At 40.6% G+C, this 25000-nt stretch overlaps 1 protein-coding gene across 1 annotated transcript in view; it reads left to right on the plus strand.

Moving 5' to 3' along the window:
• lpgat1 (lysophosphatidylglycerol acyltransferase 1) overlaps positions 1-25000 on the plus strand; it is a 106574-nt gene that overhangs the window by 25395 nt on the left and 56179 nt on the right. The window contains exons 3-5 of the mRNA XM_061886773.1: positions 8877-8995; positions 10720-10815; positions 22793-23072. Coding sequence (XP_061742757.1) covers positions 8877-8995; positions 10720-10815; positions 22793-23072 — 495 coding nt within the window. The remainder of the gene's footprint in view (positions 1-8876; positions 8996-10719; positions 10816-22792; positions 23073-25000) is intronic.

A 25000-nucleotide genomic window follows, 5' to 3' on the forward strand; every position in this document is an offset into this window, starting at 1 on the left:
CATTGCTCAAAACATAATATTGAATCAAAATCAATGTTATTAGGAATTATTGACCTTTCCAAGGTTTCTATTACTTCACATCAAATATTCCACTAAGAAAAATATTTTTGATGGAAGATTTTGCAAATTTGGTAAATAAATAACCCCGAAATGTATATTTTGTTGTTTTCTTACTGTACCGAAAATGAACCGAACTGTGACCTCTAAACCGAGGTACGTACCGAACAAAAATTTTTGTGTACCGTTACACCCCTAGTGTCTACATTAAAAAAATCTTCTTCATACTGCATTAATATATGCTACTTTTAAACTTTCATGCAAAAAAGTGTATTTATGAAACAGTTATCAAGCAGTGGCACAAACATTCATGTCATTTCCAAAACAGAAAGTACAAGATTGTCAGAGACATTTTAAAACAAGCTATGAGTGCACTTTTGTGCATGATGTCACTAAGACGACATATGAAAACAACACTAAATGAAAGTGCGTTTTTTGTACAGAACGCCACTACAATAGTTTAAAACAAATAAAGTGCACTTTTGTGCATGATGTCACACAAAATATTTCCATTACTGTTAAATAAAAATGAGCTGCATTATAGGAAATCAAATGGTGTATGTCTTTCGCTATGTGGTAGGTTCCTGCGGACATTATCTCCTTTTGTTGTTGACTATTTGTTTCATACGGTGTTGATCTGGAAATGTTTGCCTCTGTATTTTGATGGTGTGGCACCGAAAGAAGATGTTGACATGCAGAGTTTCAAGCACTCTTCATTGTCTAGCAGGTGACTTTTCAAATGATGCTACATATTAGCGGTAATGCTACTTTTTGCAGCAACGCTTTTGCCCCACACTTGACAAATTACGGTCGTCTGTTCGACATCCTCCCGCTTGAAGCCAAACCACCGCCAGACAATGGACCCCCTGCTGTTTTCCTTGGGAATTAATTCTTCCTTCATTTGTTACCAGATTTCTCTCGGATTACCACTCGCACCACGGCTAATGTACCCATGCCGCTACCTGTCTCCTCAGCGGGGGTGTATACGTGTGTGACGTATGTAAGAAGTTGCGCTTGCTGTCTGTGAAAAGGAGAGACAAGAAAAAGTGAGAAGAGCCTGTAGTGTAATGCCAGCAGTGAGAACGTATACTCCAATATCACCATATAGTCATTTTCTATATCGCACAGAGACAAACCCATATGTCGCCCAGCCCTACATCACACACAACTTCCCGCTGCCCCGCCTATGACTGTGGGGATTCCCTCCATTCCCTGCACACCATTGTCCGAGGTCACCTGGATGCTTCTTCCCTCAGGCTTTAAACGCATCTCGGCGGTTCCCTCCGGCTGTTGAAGTGTGTGTTTTAAATTGCAAATGGGTCTGCCTTCTATTGTTTGCCATCCTCATCAGCCACGAAGCGCATATCCCCTTTTGTCGCAGCTCTTTTGCATCCTGCCAGCAATCACGCACATGTGATTGGTTTGTAAAGTAGCTCGGAACAGACGCGTGCTTGACAATGTAAATGAGGAACGCGGGGGCAAAGGCCACTTCAGATTTAGTCCTGTAGGTGCTAATACATGCTGCTCATTGTCACGTTGAAAGCTTTTTGTCTGCCACAAGGGAGCACTTGGAAGTTAATAATGCTTGTTTTCTTGGTAGCGCTTGTTGGTGGCGGAGCGCGCACTGGTCTCTAATTGTATTATTTTTACCACATGAACAATAAACGGCTCTTGTTATTTACTCACCAGAGAGGGAAGTCTTAATAACGGATTGTTTGACATGCAACTGCACAAAACCTTTTTTCCCCGTGTCAGTCCCTGAAGCAACTAATGGAATCTGTTTAATGTTGTTTCCCAGTCCCTCACGGAACTGGCTCTCATTTTGTTGAATTAAGCTTCTGAATACAATTTCCTTTTAGACAGCAAACTAGAATTGTTTGTCACCAGCATTACTACTAGTCACTGTTGCCATAGCTTTAACCTCTTAAGACCCAAGCTTGTTACGTCTCCGTGGCATCGTGCGCAAGGGGTGCTTCTTCCAAGATGCAGTCGGGCAATGACACAGTGTACAGCTAAGAAAACAGATTTATTTAACTTCAAACAGACTAATAACAAAAAAAAAAACACTGGTGCTAAGGAAAAAGGCAAACAAACATCTACTAGCGTGTGAGCTAGGGAAACAGAAGGTGGCTAAGCGCGAAAGCATTAGCGAGTAAACACTTGAGAGCACAAAGAGGCTAGGCGTGGAAGCTAGCAAGTATCAACACGGATTATTACCAAAGTCAGGAGTCCACGAAGACATCAAAAAGAGTGTAGCAAACTTGACGAGACCAGGACGAGTAAATTAAACAGGTCGGTTAATATAGAGTCACTAATCAAAACCAGGTGTGCAAACAAAGGTAGGTAAACAAATCAAGTTGCCATGGTCCATCCATCCATTTTCTACCGCTTGTTCCCTTTTTTGGGGTCGCGGGGGGCGCTGGCGCCTATCTCAGCTACAATCGGGCGGAAGGCGCGGTACACCCTGGACAAGTCGCCACCTCATCACAAGGCCAACACAGATAGACAGACAACATTCACACACTAGGGACCATTTAGTGTTGCCAATCAACCTATCCCCAGGGGCATGTCTTTGGAAGTGGGAGGAAGCCGGAGTACCCGGAGGGAACCCACGCATTCACGGGGAGAACATGCAAACTCCACACAGAAAGATCCCGAGCCTGGATTTGAACCCAGGACTGCAGGACCTTCGTATTGTGAGGCAGACGCACTAACCCCTCTTCCACCGTGAAGCCCTAAATTTTGTCAACATGAGTGGGATTCGAACCCAGTACCTGTCATTCAGAGTCAGCAGTCTTAACCACTGAGCTATCCCTGCCATAAGTTGCCATGGTGACAAAAACAAATCAGGAAGTGCACAAACTAAGACTCGGAAGCGTCCATGAATCAAGAAGATAAACACAAATTACTCAAAACCAAATAATGTAAGATTTCAGCGGCGGATCTTAACACAAGCCGTTTGTTTATTTCTCTTTGCTATTTGGGCTTATCGGACTCGAATTAGAATACAAACTAAAAAAAAAAAAATCATCTTTTAATATGATGTACTTAGTCCATAAGTGCACAAATGTGTACTTCATGTGTAGTGACATGCACATTGTGTGTGTCCAGTTTGGTGAGTTTTGAAGCATTTTAAGGGGGTCAAATTACAGCTCAAAGACGCAAAAATGACATTTTGTAGGAAAATTTTGTTTGGAATTGCTTTTGCCAACTTTCTGTTGATTTTTGCTGAAGGACGTAAGTGTATTAAATCTAGGTCTAAGTCAGACCTACATAGAGGTTTTTGTTTCATGTCTCTATGACATTCCTGACGGAAGTCACAGTACAAGCAGTTTTATCTGTGTTTTTTCCTAGGGGGCGACAGAGCGCAATTTAGAGTTTTGGGGTTGGTTTTTTTATTAGATGGCAATTTTCGCTAGTCCTGATGTGTGTGTAAAATATGGTGAGTTTTGAAGCATGTTAAGGGGGTCGAATTACAGCTCAAAGAGGCGGCAGATTAATAAAGAATAATAATAATAAAACCTTAGAAATACAATAGGGTCCTAGGTCCCTAAAAATCATCTTTTAATATGATTTACTTAGTCCATAAGTACACAAATGTGTACTTCATGTGTAGTGACATGCACATTTTTATTTTCACTTTTTTTTTTTCCAAATTCCATTGTATGTTATACTCTTCTGACACCACCAGATGGCAGTGTAAGTGTCCACATAAGTGGCCATAAGACCCCAATTCAGTACATGACATGACATGATGTATATTTATATAGCGCTTTTCTCTAGTGACTCAAAGTGCTTTTACATACTGAAACCCAATATCTAAGTTACATTTAAACCAGTGTGGGTGGCACTGGGAGCAGGTGGGTAAAGTGTCTTGCTCAAGGGCACAACCGCAGTGACTAGGATAGCGGAAACTGGGATTGAAACTGGAACCCTCAAGTTGCAGGCACGGCCACTCTACTAACCGAGCTATACCGCCCCCAAAGTAAGCAATAAATAGTGCAGTGGTTCTCAACCTTTTTTCAGTGATGTACCCCCTGTGAACATTTCTTTAATACAAGTACCCCCTAATCAGAGCAAAGCATTTTTGGTTTAAAAAAATAGATAAAGAAATAAAATACAGCACTATGTCATCAGTTTCTGATTTAATAAATTGTATAACAGTGCAAAATATTGCTCATTTGTAGTGGTCTTTCTTGAACTATTTGGAAAAAAAGATATAAAAATAAGTAAAAAATTGTTGAAAAATAAAGAAGTGATTCAATTATAAATAAATATTTCTACACATAGAAGTAATCATCAACTTAAAGTGTCCTCTTTGGGGATTGTAATAGAGATCCATCTGGATTCATCAACTTCATTCTAAACATTTCTCCACAAAAAAAAGAAATCTTTAACATCAATATTTATGGAACATGTTCACAAAAAATCTAGCTGTCAACACTGAATATTGCATTGTTGCATTTCTTTTCACGGTTTATGAACTCGCATTCATATTTTGTTGAAGTATTATTCAATACATATATTCATAAAGGATTATAGAATTACTGCTATTTTTAGAATATTTTTTAAAAATCTCACGTACCCCTTGGCATACCTTCAAGTACCCCCATAAGAGTACCACTGCAGTAGTGTATACAATTTTGGAAATATCAGCTAAAAAGGTGCTGTCCACGCATGTGGCCACTAAGCCTTTAGAGCAGGGGTCAGGAACCTTTTTGGCCGAGAGAGCCATGAAAGCCCATCCACCCACCCATTTTCTGCCGCTTATTCCCGTTCGGGGTTGCGGGGGGCGCTGGCGCCTATCTCAGCTACAATCGGGCGGAAGGCGGGGTACACCCTGGACAAGTCGCCACCTCATCGCAGGGCCAACACAGATAGACAGACAACATTCACACTCACATTCACACACTAGGGCCAATTTAGTGTTGCCAATCAACCTATCCCCAGGTGCATGTCTTTGGAAGTGGGAGGAAGCCGGAGTACCCGGAGGGAACCCACGCATTCACGGGGAGAACATGCAAACTCCACACAGAAAGATCCCGAGCCTGGATTTGAACCCAGGACTGCAGCACCTTCGTATTGTGAGGCAGACGCACTAACCCCTCTGCCACCGTAAAGCCCAAGCCAAATATTTTAATATGTATTGTTGTGAAAGCCATATCATATTTTTTTAACACTGAATACAACTAAATGCGTGCATTTTTAAGTCAGACCAACATTTTTAGAGTATAATAAGTCTCTCATTCTTTTTAATAACATTGTTATTCTGAAGCTAAACAATATTAAATAAAATACTTCTTAATGGGACTACTTGAACTGGTGGGGTAGAAAACAGATGGATGGATTAAAATGCATGAGAATGTTTAATATTTTCAACATTGTTTTTAACACTTACCATGAATTGATTTATGTGGACCCCGACTTAAACAAGTTGAAAAACTTACTGTATTTTTCGGATTATAAATCGCAGATTTCTTCTTAGTTAGGCCGGGGGTGCGACTTATACTCAGGAGCGACTTATGTGTGAAATTCTTAACACATTACCGTAAAATATCAAATAATATTATTTAGATCATTCACGTGAGAGACTAGACGTATAAGATTTCATGAGATTTATGGATTAGGAGTGACAGACAGTTTGGTAAAGGTATAGCATGTTCTATATTTTCTAGTTATTTGAATGACTCTTACCAAAATATGTTAGGTTAACATAGCAGTTGGTTATTTATGCCTCATATAACCTACACTTATTCAGCCTGTTGTTCACTATTCTTTATTTATTTCATATTGCCTTTCAAATGTCTATTCTTGGTGTTGGATTTTATCAAATACATTTCCCCCAAAAATGCGACTTATACTCCAGTGTGACTTATATATGTTTTTTTCCTTCTTTATTATGCATTTTCGGCAGGTGCGACTTATACTCAGAAAAATACGGTATTGGGGTGTTACCATTTAGTGGTCAATTGTACGGAATATGTAATGTACTGTGCAATCTACTGATACAAGTTTCAATCAATCAATCAATCAATCAATCGAAACTGTGATTAGCAGTGGAATTATTCATTACTTATCGTGTTAAGCGATGTCAGCTAAGATTTATCTGAGAGCCAGATGCAGTCATCAAAAGAGCCACATCTGGCTTGAGAGCCATAGGTTCCTTACCCCTGCTTTAGAGGTTAAGACAGGGATTCGGCAACCCAAAATGTTGAAAGAACCATATTGGACCAAAGATACAAAAATAAAATCTGTCTGGAGCCGCAAAAAATTTAAAGTTTTCTATAAATTATATCATCATCATCGGCGGTCACTCGAAAGAGTATGACGATCCTCCTGGTAGGGGTGTATCCCTTTATGGAGGTTGCCTGTGCGTGACTTTGTTTAACGGGGGGAGACTGGTCCACATACCGACCCGGATCCTTGACAGATCCTGGTCAGGGTCCGGTGGCATGGAGTCCAAGACGACTGGGGACCCTTTTCTGCTGCAGCCTTCATCAGCTATCACAGCTAGAGGTGTCCGATAATATCGGACTGCCCATAATATCGTCCGATAAACGCTTTAAAATGTAATATCGGAGATTATCGATATCTGTTTCAAAAAGTAAAAAGTATGACTTTTTTAAAACGCCACTGTACGGAGTGGTACACGGACGTAGGGAGACTTACAAAGCGCCAATCACATAATATATACAGCTTTTTACACACATAAGTGAATGCAACGCATACTTTGTCAACAGCCATACAGGTCCCACTGAGGGTGGCCGTATAAACAACTTTAACACTGTAACATCCAGTGCTTTCACTTGCATTAGTTGAAGTTAGATGGATCATAACTGTGCTAATATTTGGCATCATTCCAAGCAGCTGTACATGTGCACAACAGAGGAGCTGCTTAATTTATGAGCGTAGTTTATTGTATGTTACCATGAATTGATTAACGTGGACCCCGACTTAAACAAGTTGAAAAACTTATTGGGGTTGTTACCATTTAGTGGTCAATTGTACGGAATATGTACTGTACTGTGCAATCTACTGATATAAGCTTCAATCAAAAAGTCTTTAAGAGAATGGCAACATGTTGGCTGAGTGACTTCAGTGAGTGAGTGGGCGAGTAAAGAGAGAGAGAGAGTAGCCCTGCACTACACAGGAGAAGAGTGAACGGGTCCTGTTGTGTCCTGCAAACCGAATAATAAAGCCGATTGTCACAAATCGGCGGCATTATTACCTGTCACTATGTTTACCCAAGTTTGAAGCAAAGGTGGTAAATTGAGATGTCCGATAATATTAATATTCCATAATTTACCATGAATTGATTAACGTGGACCCCGATTTAAACAACTTGAAAAATGTATTGGGGTGTTACCATTTAGTGGTCGATTGTACGGAATATGTACTGTACTATGCAATCTACTAATAAAAGTTTCAATCAATCAATCAATATTGGACTGCCGATATTATCGGCCTATAAATGCTTTAAAATGTAATATCGGAAAATACCGGTATCGGTTTCAAAAAGTAAAATTTATGACTTTTTATAATGGTACAGGGACGTAGGGAGAAGTACAGAGCAGTTGCGTCTCCCAGTCATACTTGCCAACCCTCCCCATTTTCAGTGCCCCTCCCGAAAATCTCCCGGGGCAACCGTTCTCCCGAATTTCTCCCGATTTCCACCCAGACAACAATATTGCATGGCGGCCCAATCACATAATATCCACGGCTTTTCACACACAAGAATACAATGCATACTTGGTCAACAGCTATACAGGTCACACTGGGGGTGGCTGTTTAAACAACTTTAGCACTGTTAAAAATATGCACCCTCCGTGAACCCATACCAAACAACACATTTCGGGAGAACATCCGCACCGTAACACAACATAAACACAACACAACAAATACCCAGAACCCCTTGCAGCACTGACTCTTCCGGGACGCTTCAATATAAACCCCCCGCCACCCCAACCCCGCCCACCTCAACCTCCTCATGCTCTCACAGGGAGAGGATGTCCCAAATTCCAAGCTGCTGTTTTAGAGGCATGTTAAAAAAAAAAATAATGGCAGTGCATGTTGGCATTTTTTTCCATACCTTGAGTTGATTTATTTCGGAAAACATTGTTACATTGTTTAATGCAGTGGTCTCAGACACGTGGCCCGCGGGCAAATTGCGGCTCGCAAGACGTTATTTTGCGGCCCCAACCTTGATTCGAAAGTTTAATGTTAGTGCGGTCCGCAAGTTTTATATGAATGGAGCTTGACAGCGTTGTGTTATTTGGCTCCAAAATGGCTCTTTCAACATTCTGGGTTGCCTACCCCTGCATTAGTGGAATAGCGGCAAATGAGTGAAAGCGACAGAGACGTTTCCATGGAGACGAAGGGTTTCTTACGTGCCCGGCTGCAGTCACACCGCGACACCTGTCCGTCAGTAATCACAGTCCCCGATAACCTGGACCAATTCAAACATTCATTTGTTTTTTTTATTGTTTAATTTGCATTGCCTCACACGATAAACACTACGTATATTTATATATGACGACTGATAAAACTCTGGGGGCTCTCACTTTTTTGCGCTTGCTATCCCGGTACTTTCCCGGCTATTATCCGCCGACCGCCGTGTGTTCATTCCACGACTGTATATATTGGTATCGGTTGATGTCGGAATTGGTAATTAAAAGTTGGACAATATCGGAATATCGTCAAATAAGCCATTGTCGGACATATCTAATATTGGTAGTTGTGAAGAGTTGCTGCTCTCTTGCCATATTTGAAAGAGAGACCATGTGATACAACATATTGTGTTTGTCTCCTTTGCGTTGCAGTAACGGAGTGGGGTGATGATGTGCGGCCCATCTCTGAAGACGAAGCCATGGTCATTGTCAACCATCAATCCACGGGAGATGTGTGCACGCTCATGATGTGCCTGCAAGACAAGGGCACGGTAAGAGGAAAGATGTGTTTAACTGTGGGTGACCTTTCACAGGGAACCCTCAGTGTTCATAAAATGTTTGCTCCAGATGATACCATCAGATTTATTAAGGCGATAATATAGTTTTGGCTGTAGCGATATATTGTTCTTAATGGGTCTACCACACTGCCAGTTTATTTTTTATTTTAGTGTTTCCTTCTGGTTTTTATTCCAATGCAATGGCATTTCTTTTCCTTAATAAGGCGGTGCATATGTTTTTACAAACCCTGTTTCCATATGAGTTGGGAAATTGTGCCAAAGTAGTTGGGAAAGGGCATGTTCTTCTTTTAACAACACCCAATAAACGTTTGGGAACTGAGGAAACTAATTGTTGAAACTTTGAAAGTGGAATTCTTTCCCATTCTTGTTTTATGTAGCGCTTCAGTCGTTCAACAGTCCGGGTTCTCCGCTGTCGTTTTTTACGCTTCATAATGCGCCACACATTTTCCATGGGAGACAGGTCTGGACTGCAGGCGGGCCAAGAAAGTACCCGCACTCTTTTTTTTACAAAGACACGCTGTTTTAACACGTGCTAAATGTGGCTTGGCATTGTTTTGCTGAAGTAAGCAGGGGCGTCCATGAAAAAGACGGCACTTAGATGGCAGCATATGTTGTTCCGAAAGCTGTATGTACCTTTCAGCATTAATGGTGCCTTCACAGATGTGTAAGTTACCCATGCCTTGGGCACTAATGCACCCCCATACCATCACAGATGCTGGCTTTTGAACTTTGCATCGATAACAGTCTGGATGGCTCGCTTGAAATGTGGACTCGTCAGACCACAGACCACTTTTCCACTTTGCATCAGTTCATTTTAGATGATCTCGGGCCTAGAGAAGTCGGCTGGATGTTGTTGATAAATGGCTTTTGCTTTGCATAGTAGAGATTTAACTTGCACTTACAGATGTAGCGATGAGGTGTATTTAGTGACAGTGGTTTTCTGAAGTGTTCCTTAGCACATGTGGTGATATCCTTTAAGATTGATGTCTGTTTTTGATACAGTGCCGTCTGAGGGATGGAAGGTCACGGTCATTCAATGTTGGTTTCCGGCCATGCCGCTTACGTGGCGTGATTTCTCCAGATTCTCTGAACCTTTTGATGATATTATGGAGCGTAGATGTTGAAATCCCTAAATTTCTTGCAATTACACTTTGAGAAACGTTGTTCTTAAACTGTTTGACTATTTGCTCACACAGTTGTGGACAAAGGGGTGTACCTCGCCCCATCCTTTCTTGTGAAAGACTGAGCATTTTTTGGGAAGCTGTTTTTATACCCAATCATGGCACCCACCTGTTCCCAATTAGCCTGCACACCTGTGGGATGTTCCAAATAAGTGTTTGATGGGTATTCCTCAACTTTATCAGTATTTCTTGCCACCTTTCCCAACTTCTTTGTCACGTGTAGCTGGCATCAAATTCTAAAGTTAATGATTATTTGCAAAAAAAAAAGATAAAGTTTATGAGTTTGAACATCAAATATGTTGTCTTTGTAGCATATTCAACTGAATATGGGTTGAAAAGGATTTGCAAATCATTGTATTCTGTTTATATTTACATCGAACACAATTTCCCAACTCATATGGAAACAGGGTTTGTAATTGAGCATACAAGGTGTTATTTGAGGTGCCCTTGTATTTTTTATGTTTCTTCTCTGGAAATAAAAGCCAAAGTAATTAATTTAGTCTTCCCTAATTTCAGGCGGTACGAAAAATGATGTGGTTGATGGACCATGTGTTCAAATACACAAACTTTGGCCTCGTGTCGCTCATCCACGGGGACTTCTTCATCAGACAGGTAAGAGGTCACTGCTAGCTACCAAACTCTTTCGCTTTATTTCTTTCGTTAGACAGATGAGTTTATTTCAAACGGAGACCCTTTTCCCCCCAGAAGGGTTGAGGAGTAAAACTAAAGTCTGGGTGTGACTTTCCACAGAGGGATCCATACTAAATAGTCTAAGTCCTTGGAGGTACATTAAGAAATGGGAACTGCACTTTTTTGTGGGGAATTACGCGTATTTTTCACAATTAATATGAAAGACATGACGCCATCTATAGAAAAAAAAGTCAGTTTACTACGGAGCCAACATGAAACCAAATAGAAAAGAAAAGAAACGGCAGACTAAAAGGGAGGTTTATTTAAAGGCTAGAGTATACAAATGAGTTTTAAGATGGGACTTGACTGTTACCGGGAGGGCATTCCAGAGTACTGGAGCCCCAATAGAAAACGCTCTATAGCCCGCAGACTTTTTTTGGGCTCTGGGAATCACTAATAAGGCAGAGTTCTTTGAAGGCAGATTTCTTGCCGGGACATATGGTACAATACAATCAGCAAGATAGGATGGAGCTAGACCGTGTAGTATTTTATACATAAGTACTAAAACCTTAAAGTCACATCTTAAGTGCACAGGAAGCCAGTGCAGGTCAGCCAGTATAGGTATAAGCCCATTGGAGGCATGACCCATGAGGCCTCTTCGGGTTGAGCCTGGCCGGGCCCCTTGGGGACAGACCCGGCCACCAGGCGCTCGCCATTGTGCCCCAACTCCGGGCCTGACCCCAGAGGAGGGCCCAGGTGACCCGCATCCGGGCGAGGGAAATCTGAGTCCATTTTGTTGTATATCCATAGAGGTCTTCAAGCTGCTCTTTGTCTGATCCCTCACCGAGGACCTGTTTGTCTTGGTCGACCCTACCAGGGGGCATGAAAGCCCCCAGACAACATAGCTCCTAGGATCATTGGGACACACAAACTCCTCTACCATGGTAAAGTGGCAGCTCAGAGAGGAGTATGCCACCAGCAGGATGCCACCCGAACGCCTCCCTCGGGAGGTGTTTAGGGCACGTCCAACCAGTAGGAGACCACGGGGAAGACCCAGGACATGTTGGGAAGACTATGTCTCCCGGCTGGCCTGGGAACGCCTCGGATGCAGAAAACAATGGATGGATATATATATATATATATATATATATATATATATATATATATATATATATATATATATATATATATATATATATATATATATATATATAGCAATCAATCAATGTTTATTTATATAGCCCTAAAACACAAATGTCTCAAAGGACTGCACAAACCATTACGACTACGACATCCTCAGAAGAACCCACAAAAGGGCAAGGAAAACTCACCCAGTGGGCAGGGAGAATTCACATCCAGTGGGACGCCAGTGACAATGCTGACTATGAGAAACCTTGGAGAGGACCTCAGAAGTAGGCAACCCCCCCACTCTAGGGGACCGAAAGCAATGGATGTCGAGCGGGTCTAACATGATACTGTGAAAGTTCAATCCATAGTGGCTCCAACACAGCCGCGAGAGTTCAGTTCAAAGCGGATCCAAGACAGCAGCGAGAGTCCCGTCCTCAGGAAACCATCCCAAGCGGAGGCGGATCAGCAGCGTAGAGATGTCCCCAACCGATACACAGGCGAGTGGTCCATCCTGGGTCCCGACGAGCCGTCCATCCTGGATCTCGACTCTGGACAGCCAGTACTTCATCCATGGTCATCGGACCGGACCCCCTCCACAAGGGAGGGGGGGACATAGGAGAAAAAGAAAAGAAGCGGCAGATTAACTGGTCTAAAAAGGAGGTCTATTTAAAGGCTAGAGTATACAGATGAGTTTTAAGGTGAGACTTAAATGCTTCTAATGAGGTAGCATATATATATATATATATATATATATATAGGTATAGTTGTAGGTATGTATTTATATATATATACATATATAGTTATAGGTATATCTGTATATAAAGGTATATACAGTACAGGTGTATTATGATCAAACTTTCTTGTTCTTGTCAAAAGTCTAGCAGCCGCATTTTGTACCAACTGTAATATTTTAATGCTAGACATGGGGAGACCCCAAAATAATAAGTTACAGTAATGGAAACGAGACATAACGAACGCATGAATAATGATCTCAGCGTCAATAGTGGACAAAATGGAACGAATTTTAGCGATATTACAGAGATTTTCTCCATTTTGTCACAACTTAATTCTCTTAAAATTCCAGGAGTGAAAGATCACTTTTTTTCTCTGGATGTTATGGCTTTATTCTCTCAATATTTCAACTTTCTTTTTGAAATCACTGCTATTTTCAATCCCCATTTTTTGCCTTTGTTTATGTTTCGAATGGAATCCGCTACAAAAGAAGACCAGGGCCTCCCGTTAGACACATGTTTATAGTCAGTACTGCCATTCTTTTCACCTCCTGGCTGTGTGGACTAAGTTTTTATCACACTTCGCAAAAGTGCAGTGACGACCCATCTGCTGGTCCCAGCTGGAACGCTTGCACGGGTGTAGGCCTCTGAAGTCTGCGCGTCCTCTGTGAAGGTCAGCGACTGTGGACAGTAGTCGGGGGTTGCTTAACAATGCTGGTTCAGACTAACTCTTTGTTGTGGGCGAGGGGGGCAGCTGGTTTGGAGCAGCCCACACACGGGGGCGTCTACAGAACACGTCATATTTCCAGGACTGTAATGCGTCTTTTAAGGGTTAATCGATCCATCCTTAAGGATTAAACCGCTATGCTCCAGCTTGGATCTTTTAATATTTGTTCATTTGGCTACAGAAATCATGCACGGAGCTCTGTGCCAAGACTGAAGCACTCCGCACTCGGTTGCCTCGGCCATTTATGTGATCCCCTCTGGCATTCCGCTGTGTGCATTGTTGACATCCTTCCCCAAAATACCTCACGCAGCCGCTGCCCACGGGGCCGAGCAGACATGTCTTGCCACCATGTGAAGCCAAGCCTGCTCGAACAACCCTCCGATCCGATTTCAGCCACATTAGCGTGGTGTTCATGCACATCACATACTGTACATGGTGACATTTTAGGTCCACGGTTGAGTTAAAATGGCAAGAGAACACAACCTGTTAAAAGTCCTTGTTGAGTGACTAACTTAATATTAGTGTCAGGTTCAAACACCGATGACATCTATTAAACACGCTCTGACGACAGGTTGCACGCCTCCTCTTTTATTTGGACTTTCCCTGATTACATGGCAACAGCTGTTTTTAAAGGGAGGGGGGTCTTAAACAGCCGTTGCCCTCGGTCACAAAAAAGTTATGGTAAATGGGTTATACTTGTATAGCACTTTTCTACCTTCAAGGTACTCAAAGCGCTTTGACACTATTTCCACATTCACCCATTCACACACTTAATATTAGTGTCAGGTTCAAGACGCAAGGAATTAAACAGAAGTGGATTCAATTAGGATTCAATTTAGCTCAATGAGGATAGTGCGTAGATCTGTACCCTTGTACGGTGTCGTCCCACGCTCTGACGAAAGGTTGCACGCCTCCTCTTTTATTTGAACTTTACCTGATTACATGGCAACAGCTGTTTCTAAAGGGAGGGGGGTCGTAAACAGCCGTTGCCCTCGGTCACAAAAAAGTTATGGTAAATGGGTTATACTTGTATAGCTCTTTTCTACCTTCAAGGTACTCAAAGCGCTTTGACACTACTTCCACATTCACCCATTCACACACTTAATATTAGTGTCATGTTCAAGAAGCAAGGAATTAAACAGAGGTGGATTCAATTAGGATTCAATTTAGCTCAATGAGGAGAGCGCGTAGATCTGTACCCTTGTACAGTGTCGTCCCACGCTCTGACGAAAGGTTGCACGCCTCCTCTTTTATTTGAACTTTCCCTGATTACATGGCAACAGCTGTTTTTAAAGGGAGGGGGGTCTTAAACAGCCGTTTTCCTCGGTCACAAAAAAGTTATGGTTAATGGGTTGTACTTGTATAGCTCTTTTCTACCTTCAAGGTACTCAAAGCGCTTTGACACTATTTCCATATTCACCCATTCACACACTTAATATTAGTGTCAGGTTCAAGACGCAAGGAATTAAACAGAGGTGGGTTGAATTTGGATTCAATTTAGCTCAATGAAGAGAGCACATGGATCTGTACCCTTGTACGGTGTCGTCCCACGCTCTGACGAAAGGTTGCAGGCCTCCTCTTTTATTTGAACTTTCACTGATTACATGGCAACAGCTGTTTTTAAAGGGAGGGTGGTCTTAAACAGCCGTTGCCCTCGGTCACAAAAAAGTTATGGTAAATGGGTTATACTTGTATAGCACTTTTCTACCTTCAAGGTACTCAAAGCGCTTTGACACTATTCACTCATTCACACACTGATGGCGGGAGCTGCCATGCACATACTTGCCAACCTTGAGACCTCAGATTTCGGGAGGTGGGGGGCGTGGTTGGGTTCGGGGGGCGTGGTTAAGAGGGGAGGAGTATATTTACAGCTGTTGTGTGCGCAGTTGTGCACTGCACTCTCTAAAAGCCATAGATGTTATTGTCACATATGCATGATTGATTGATTGAAACTTTTATTAGTAGATTGCACAGTTCAGTACATATTCCGTACAATTGACCACTAAATGGTAACACCCCAATACTGTATTTTTCCGAGTATAAGTCGCACCTGCCGAAAATAAGTTTTTCAACTTGTTTAAGTCGGGGTCCACGTTAATCAATTCATGGTACAAATATTTACTATCAGCATAATACAGTCATCACACAAGTTAATCATCATAGTATGTACTTTGAATTATTGACATTATTTACAATCCGGGGGGTGGGATGAGGAGCTTTGGTTGATATCAGCACTTCAGTCAGCAACAGAGAAATGGACATTGAAACAGTGTAGGTCATACTTAGTAGGATATGTACAGCCAGCAGAGAACATAGTGAGTTCAGATAGCATAAGAACAAGTATATACATTAGAAATACTTTTGGTTATTTACATTAGGTTATTTACAATCCGGGGATATGGGATGTGAATGGAGGAGGGTATTAGTAAAGGGTTGAAGTTGCCTGGAGGTGTTGTGGTGCATGTACAGTAGATGGCAGTATTGTCCTGTTTAAGAGTGTCACAACATTGCTGTTTACGGCAGACGAACTGCTTTACGGTAGACGAAAACGTGACTGCTGTTGTTGTGTGTTGTTACCGCGCTGGAAGGACGTTAATGAAACTGTCTAACAATAAACCCACATAAGAAACCAAGAACTCGCCCTCGGTCATTCTACAGTTATAAAACGTCATTGGGCAGACACGCTGTATATATTGTGGGAAAGCGGACGTGAAAACTGGCTGTCCTCACTCAGGTCCGCATGGAGCTGAAGGGGGCGTGGCCTCCAGCTCCGCATGAATTTCGGGAGATTTTCGGGAGAAAATTTGTCCCGGGAGGTTTTCGGGAAAGGCGCTGAATTTTGGGAGTCTCCCCGAAAATCCGGGAGGGTTGGCAAGTATGGCCACGCAAGGCCCTAACCACGACCCATCGGGAGCAAGGGTGAAGTGTCTTGCTCAAGGACACAACAGATGTGACAAGGCTGGTAGAAGGTGGGGATCGAACCAGGAACCCTCAGGTTGCTGGAACGGCCACTCTCCCAACCGCGCCACGAAAACTAACAAAAATATGCTAACAATATAAAACACCACAAGCTAACAAAAATATGCTATCAATATAAAACACTTCAAGCCAGCAAAAAAATGCTGACAATATTTAAACAGCAAACTCAGAAAAAGGTGCTAACAATATAAAACACCGCAAGGCAACAAACAGATGCTAACAATATAAAACACCGCAAGGCAACAAACAGATGCTAACAATATAAACCACCACAAGCTAACAAAAAGATGCTATCAATATAAAACACCTCAATCCAGCAAAAAGATGCTAACAATATTAAAACAGCGAACTCACAAAAAGATGCTAACAATATAAAACACAACAACCTAACAAAAAGATGATAACAATATTAAAACAGCAAACTCACAGAAATATGCTAGCAATATAAAGCTCCACAAGCTAACAAAAAGATGCCAACAATATAAAACACAACAAGCCAAAAAAAGCTGCCCGCAATATTGAAATAGCAAACTAACAAAAAGATGCTAACAATATAAAACACCACAAGCTAACAAAAAGATGCTAACAATATAAAACACCACAAGCTAACAGAAAGATGCTAACAATATAAAACACCACGAAAACTAACAAAAATATGCTAACAATATAAAACACCGCAAGGCAACAAACAGATGCTAACAATATAAAACACCACAAGCTAACAAAAAGATGCCATCAATATAACACACCTCAAGCCAGCAAAAAGATGCTAACATTATTAAAACAGCGAACTCAAAAAAGGTGCTAACAATATTAAAACAGCAAACTCACAGAAAGATGCTAGCCATATAAAACACCACAAGCTAACAAAAAGATGCCAACAATATAAAATACCACAAGCCAACAAAAAGATGCTAGCAATATTAAAACAGCAAACTAACAAAAAGATGCCAACAATATAAAATACCACAAGCCAACAAAAAGATGCTAGCAATATTAAAACAGCAAACTAACAAAAAGATGCTAACAATATAAAACACCACAAGCTAACAAAAATATGCTAACAATATAAAACACCACAAGCTAACAAAAAGATGCTAACAGTATAGTGAAGTGAAGTGAATTACATTTATATAGCGTTTTTTCTCTAGTGACTCAAAGCGCTTTACATAGTGAAACCCAATATCTAAGTTACATTTAAAGCAGTGTGGGTGGCAGTGGGAGCAGGTGGGTAAAGTTCCTTGCCCAAGGACGCAACGGCAGTAACTAGGGTGGCGTAAGTGGGAATCGAACCTGCAACCCTCAAGTTGCTGGCACGGCCACTCTACCAACTCAGTTATGCCGCATAAAACACTTCAAGCTCACAAAAGGATGCTATCAATATATAACACCCACAAGCTGACAAAAAGATGCTAACAATATATAACACCACAAGCTAAAAAAAAAGTCTTAACAATATAAAACACCGCAAGCCAACAAAAATATGCTAACAATATAAAACACCCAAAGGTAACAAAAATATGCTATTAATATATAACACCCACAAGCTAACAAAAATATGCTAACAATATATAACACCACAAGCTAAAAAAAAGACACTAACAATATGAAACACTTCAAGCCAGCAAAAAGATGCTAACAATGTTAAAACAGCAAACTCAGAAAAAGCTGCTAACAATATAAAACACAACAACCTAACAAAAAGATGATAACAATATTAAAACAGCAAACTCACAGAAAGACGCTAGCAATATAAAACTCCACAAGCTAACAAAAAGATGCCAACAATATAAAACACAACAAGCCAAAAAAAGATGCTAGCAATATTAAAACAGCAAACTAACAAAAAGATGCTAGCTAACAATATAAAACACTAAAAGCTAACAAAAATATGCTAACAATATAAAACACCACAAGCTAACAAAAAGATGCTAACAGTATAAAACACCTCAAGCTCACAAAAGGATGCTATCAATATATAACACCCACAAGCTAACAAAAAGATGCTAACAATATATAACACCACAAGCTAAAAAAAGATAACAATATAAAACACCACAAGCTAACAAAAATTGCTAACAATATAAAACACCCCAAGCTAACAAAAATATGCTATTGATATATAACACCCACAAGCTAACAAAAAGATGCCAACAATATATAACACCACAAGTTAAAAAAAAGATACTAACAATATAAAACACTTCAAGCCAGCAAAAAGATGCTAACAATATTAAAACAGCAAACTCAGAAAAAGGTGCTAACAATACAAAACACAACAACCTAACAAAAAGATTAACAATATTAAAACAGCAAACTCACAGAAAGATGCTAGCAATATAAAACTCCACAAGCTAACAAAAAGATGCCAACAATATAAAACACCACAAGCCAACAAAAAGATGCTAGCAATATTAAAACAGCAAACTAACAAAAAGATGCTAACAATATAAAACACCAAAAGCTAACAAAAATATGCTAACAATATAAAACACCACAAGCTAGCAAAAAGATGCTAACAGTATAAAACACCTCAAGCTCACAAAAGGATGCTATCAATATATAACACCCACAAGCTAACAAAAAGATGCTAACAATACATAACACCACAATCTAAAAAAAAGATGCTAACAATATAAAACACCACAAGCTAACAAAAAGATGCTGACAATACAAAACACCCCAAGCTAACAAAAATATGCTATTAATATATAACACCCACAAGCTAACAAAAAGATGCTAACAATATATAACACCACAAGCTAAAAAAAGATGCTAACAATATAACAGTTCAAAGAAAAGATACCTGGAGCTTGTGTCGGGTCCTTCTTCCTCTCCGCTTTGTAGATCTCGGGTCAAGACAAAATTTTCGTGTGGATTACAAAAGCTTAAATAAACCGACACCTTCATGTCGCTTCCCTCCTACACAGTGGTGTTTTTCAAGCCTTTTGCTTGGTAAGATCAAAGACAGCTAACTCACATACAATTATTTTAACAATTAGTTAGCTGGGTTTAGAATGCCATATATAGATTGTCCTAAACATTCTTTATTTGAGTGTTTTTAGCGGTAGTACACCAGCATTTTTGTAAACCAATAATAGTTCTATTTTAGTACCATTTTCCTGTATAAATGGCACTTGCATGCAATGATGAGTGTGTGTGTGTCATGCACGTTTGTGAACACGCTGCCGGCCCTATTATGTAGCGAAGCTAGCCTAGCGGCTGCCGTGTATGCTAATGCATTTAAATTGGCTCTTGACCAACTGAACTTAACTGTAAATCAATCCCTCCCCTCGAGGTCCAGCTACCGCTAATGTCATGATGCTATTTGTCACATCCATTTGCAGCAACCTGACGGCCGATCAGGGTGTGCTACTGTTCTAACGTCTTTAACGGGTACCGATTCATGCTAGGAAACAAGTAGGCCTCTCGGTAATGTTAAAATTTCCCATGCTAACAACGAAAGAAAAGGCACTCAGAAATACAGAAAGGCTCCATTTTTCCAAATATTTTCAATTTTTCATAGAAATGCTACCAATTAGCATTTTCCATGTTACGTGGCGATTTCAACACCTGCAAATTTGGTACCGACAAACAGTGTTTAATCCGTGCAATACTTACAGTATAACCACTTTGTAGGGCTCAACAAAGGAACACACTGGCACATTCAACTTAATGGCAAAGACTACTTCTTGGATATGGCAAAACACTGTAGTTTATACACCGGGGCGGTGTAGCTGGGTTGGTAGAGCGGCTGTGCCAGCAACTTGAAGGGTTCCAGGTTCGATCCCCGCTTATGCAATCCTAGCCTCTGCCCTTGTGTCCTAGGGCAAGACACTTTACCCATCTGCTCCCGGGCGGAAGACGGGGTACAGCATAGACAAGTCGCCACCTTATCGCAGGGCCAACACAGATAGACAAACATTTATTATTTTTATATTAATACAATGTTTAATTTAGTTTGAACAACTACAGTAGTTTTAAGAAGTAATGTAATAATAATGTACAGCATTTACCTTTTAGCAAACACACCATCAGCAGCTTTTCCATATTTTCATGGATAAATGTCCAGCGCCTGGATTTTATTCTAACATTCTTGGCTGGTGTGACCCAATCTGCTTAAATTTTGCCTGATCACGACAAACATCCGCAAAGTAATTAGCTACCTGCTGCCACCTGCTGACATGTAAGAGTATTACACGGTTACTCTGCCGAGCTCTAGACAGCACCGACACTCAACAACGGGACATTATTTGCGGATTGGTGTGCAAAAAATATTTCTGACCCAATTAGTTGAAATGACATCATCTCCCAGGTTACATCAGACAGTATCTCACGGTACACTAGTGTGCCGCGGCACAGTGGTTGAAGAAACACTACCCTATTGATTCAAATGGACCCATCCCTAACAGCTTGTAAAAAAAACAAGACGTTTTAACATTTATTGATTGGCACATCATCTGAGTGGCACGTGTGCATACTAAGATCACCAACATTTTATACTTGTCACCCATGCACCCACTCTCTACTTTGCTCTTCTTGCCAGTTATTAATGATAACAGCCATCTTGCATGTTAAGAACAACCAGGAACCAACTGCAATATAAGGAATGCCTCGGCTCCTCTTGACAGTGCTTCATCATACAAACCCCGTTTCCATATGAGTTGGGAAATTGTGTTGGATGTAAATATAAACGGAATACAATGATTTGCAAATCCTTTTCAACCCATATTCAGTTGAATATGCTACAAAGACAACATATTTGATGTTCAAACTCATAAACTTTTTATTAATTTTTTTGTAAATAATCAATAACTTTAGAATTTGATGCCAGCAACACGTGGCAAAGAAGTTGGGAAAGGTGGCAATGAATACTGATAAAGTTGAGGAATGCTCATCAAACACTTATTTGGAACATCCCACAGGTGTGCAGGCTAATTGGGAACAGGTGGGTGCCGTGATTGGGTATAAAAACAGCTTCCCAAAAAATGCTCAGTCTTTCACAAAAAAGGATGGGGCGAGGTACACCCCTTTGTCCACAACTGTGTGAGCAAATAGTCAAACAGTTTAAGAACAACGTTTCTCAAAGTGCAATTGCAAGAAATTTAGGGATTTCAACATCTACGCTCCATAATATCATCAAAAGTTTCAGAGAATCTGGAGAAATCACTTCATGTAAGCGGCACGGCCGGAAACCAACATTGAATGACCGTGACCTTCAATCCCTCAGACGGCACAGTATCAAAAACCGTCATCAATCTCTAAAGGATATCACCACATGGGCTCAGGAACATTTCAGAAAACCACTGTCACTAAATCTAGTTGGTCGCTACATCTGTAAGTGCAAGTTAAATCTCTACTATGCAAAGCAAAAGCCATTTATCAACAACATCCAGAAACGCCGCCGGCTTCTCTGGGCCCGAGATCATCTAAGATGGACTGATGCAAAGTGGAAAAATGTTCTGTGGTCTGATGAGTCCACATTTCAAATTGTTTTTGGAAATATTCGACATCCTGTCATCCGGACCAAAGGGGAAGCGAACCATCCAGACTGTTATCTACGCAAAGTTCAAAAGCCCGCATGTGTGATGGTATGGGGGTGCATTAGCGCCCAAGGCATGGGTAACTTACACATCTGTGAAGGCACCATTACTGCTGAAAGGTACACACAGCTTTTGGAACAACATATGCTGCCATCTAAGCGCCGTCTTTTTCATGGACGCCCCTGCTTATTTCAGCAAGACCATGCCAAGCTACATTCAGCACGTGTTACAGCAGCGTGGCTTCGTAAAAAAATTGTGCGGGTACTTTCCTGGCCCGCCTGCAGTCCAGACCTGTTTCCCATGGAAAATTTGTGGCGCATTATGAAGCGTAAAATACGACAGCGGAGACCCTGGACTGTTGAACGACTGAAGCTCTACATAAAACAAGAATGGGAAAGAATTCCACTTTCAAAGCTTCAACAATTAGTTTCCTCAGTTCCCAAACGTTTATTGAGTGTTGTTAAAAGAAAAGGTGATGTAACACAGCGGTGAACATGCCCTTTCCCAACTACTTTGACACGTGTTACAGCCATGAAATTCTAAGTTAATTATTATTTGCAAAAAAAATGAAGTTTATGAGTTTGAACATCAAATGTCTTGTGTTTGTAGTGCATTCAACTGAATATGGGTTGAAAAGGATTTGCAAATCATTGTATTCCGTTTATATTTACATCCAACACAATTTCCCAACTCATATGGAAACGGGGTTTGTAATAGACACCTTCCATTGTAGGAATAATAATGCAGTATATTGACTCAAAATGACTGAAATACCAGACCAGGAAAACCTATTTACATCCACTCTGGGGACATACCAACCAGTCCTTGTTTGTCTTTATGTTCTATTTTAGGGTAAAGCCCACCGAGACAAGCAGTTGATCTACCTGAAGGATCACCTGGAAAAATACTACCACAGCCGCGACAGGAAGTGGATAGTGCTGTTCCCCGAGGGCGGCTTCCTGCGCAAGCGGAGGGAAACCAGCCAAACGTTCGCCAAAAAGCACTCGCTCCCCCACCTGACCCACGTCACGCTGCCTCGCCTCGGAGCCACCCAGGTCATCCTGAAAACTCTTTCAGCCCAGAATGAGAACGGCAGCGTGGGCAACGAGAGCGGAACCTCCAACCAGACAGGTAATGAGCAAAAATAATGTTGTGCAGAGAACTTGCTGGTATTCAGTGATCTGGTTTTCATTGAACAGTTACCGGAAATTGCACCGAGATCTCTAAGACTCCTACGGCACTTTGCTATGACTAGTTAGTTAGTTAGTTAGTTAGTTTATTGTTTCTTCGGTCAGTGGTCAACAAAATAAACAAACAGTTTTACATAAACAAACATTCCTATACTGAAAATGTTGCAGACCGACAGGGTTTAGGCTGAAGTTGAACACTTATTGCGCCTAACCCTATAAACCAGGCCTGGGCAACTATTTTGACTTGGGGGCCACATATAGAGAAAAAAATGTGTCTGGAGGCCGGTATATCTATTTTAGAACTACTCAACCCCAAATTCTCTACACCAGTGGTCCCCAACCACCGGGCCGCGACTCGATTGGTACCGGGTCGCAAAATAATTTTTTATTAATTTAAATTTTTTTTATTAAATCAACATTAAAAAACACTTAGTGCACCAATCCAAAAAAACTCATTCAAAAAACAAACCAAAAAAAAAAAAACTATACTCTTTGCGTTGTTGGCGTAATGTTCTAATAAAGGTCCATATGAGTACACAGTTTATTATTATTATTATTATTATTATTATTATTATTATTATTATTATTATTATTATTATTATTATTCACGTTTATTATTTTACTTTTTTCATGACAAAAAAAAAGGGGAAAAAAAATGTTCCACCACCTCGGGGCCGCTGGACAAATTATCAAGCGTTGACCGGTCTGCAGCTACAAAAAGGTTAGGTACCACTGCTCTAAACCAGTGGTACCGGGCCGCAGAATAATTTTTTATTAATTTTAATTTTTTTTTTTTTTTTTTTTTAAATTAAATCAACATAAAAAACACAATATACACTTACAATTAGTGCACCAACCACAAAAACCTCCCTTTTTCATGACAAAAACGTCCCTTTTTCATGACAAGGAAAAAAAAAAATTGTCCCGGTCCGCGTGACAAATTATTAAGCTACAAAAAGGTTTGGGACCACTGCTTTACACGACACCTCCGCTCCAAACAGGCTAAACTCCTCCAACCTCCAAGTACAAAGTTACGAACTACAGGAGACCGGGCTTTCTGCTCCGCTGCTCCCAGTCTGTGGAACTCTCTCCCTGACCACCTGAGGGCACCTCAGACTGTGGATGCTTTTAAAAAAGGCTTAAAAACCCTTCGTTTTAAAAAAGCCTTTTTATAGATATATGCATACTAGTTCTAGCTATTAGGCTGTTCTTGTTTATATATTTTATTTATTTTAATTATCTTTTTATTATTTGTATTATTATTATTTTTTTTTAATACACTGTAGCACTTTGAGGTTGTTTGCTCAATGTAAAGTGCTTTTCACAAATAAAATTTATTATTATTATTATTATTTTAGGAACACTAATACAAAACCTCACAATAATGTCTGACTGAAGGCTAAAAACGTTATGGCAGACCGTCTTAAAATACGGAATCGAATTTCAATTTTTACTGAATGAGACACCCAGAATGTACATGAAAATAAAGAATATGAGGTTTACAATATTAGCTATGAACGATAAAGGCCTGAATATTGACAACATATGAATGTCACACCCCCTCTCCCGATTGACATATTTTACAATAAAAGCGAAATGCAACAAAAATGCAACAAACAGAGAAATATGACCGCAAAGGGTAATAAAAAAAACACTTACAATCTGATATATGTGATATATCACTAAGCTTTCGAACTTTGTTGTAAAAATCTCCTTCCACGTCTGTCCCTGACACCCACATTTCAGGCTCTGGAAACACTCTGTGGAAACACTGCTTGGGGCCTCCTGCTGTGACTTATAGTACCATAGTAACTAATTAGATTACCCTAGTAACTAGTATATTCCACTTAAAGGCCTACTGAAAGCCAC

Source organism: Nerophis ophidion, linkage group LG24 (assembly GCF_033978795.1).
Source record: "Nerophis ophidion isolate RoL-2023_Sa linkage group LG24, RoL_Noph_v1.0, whole genome shotgun sequence".
Taxonomy (NCBI): Eukaryota; Metazoa; Chordata; class Actinopteri; order Syngnathiformes; family Syngnathidae; genus Nerophis; species Nerophis ophidion.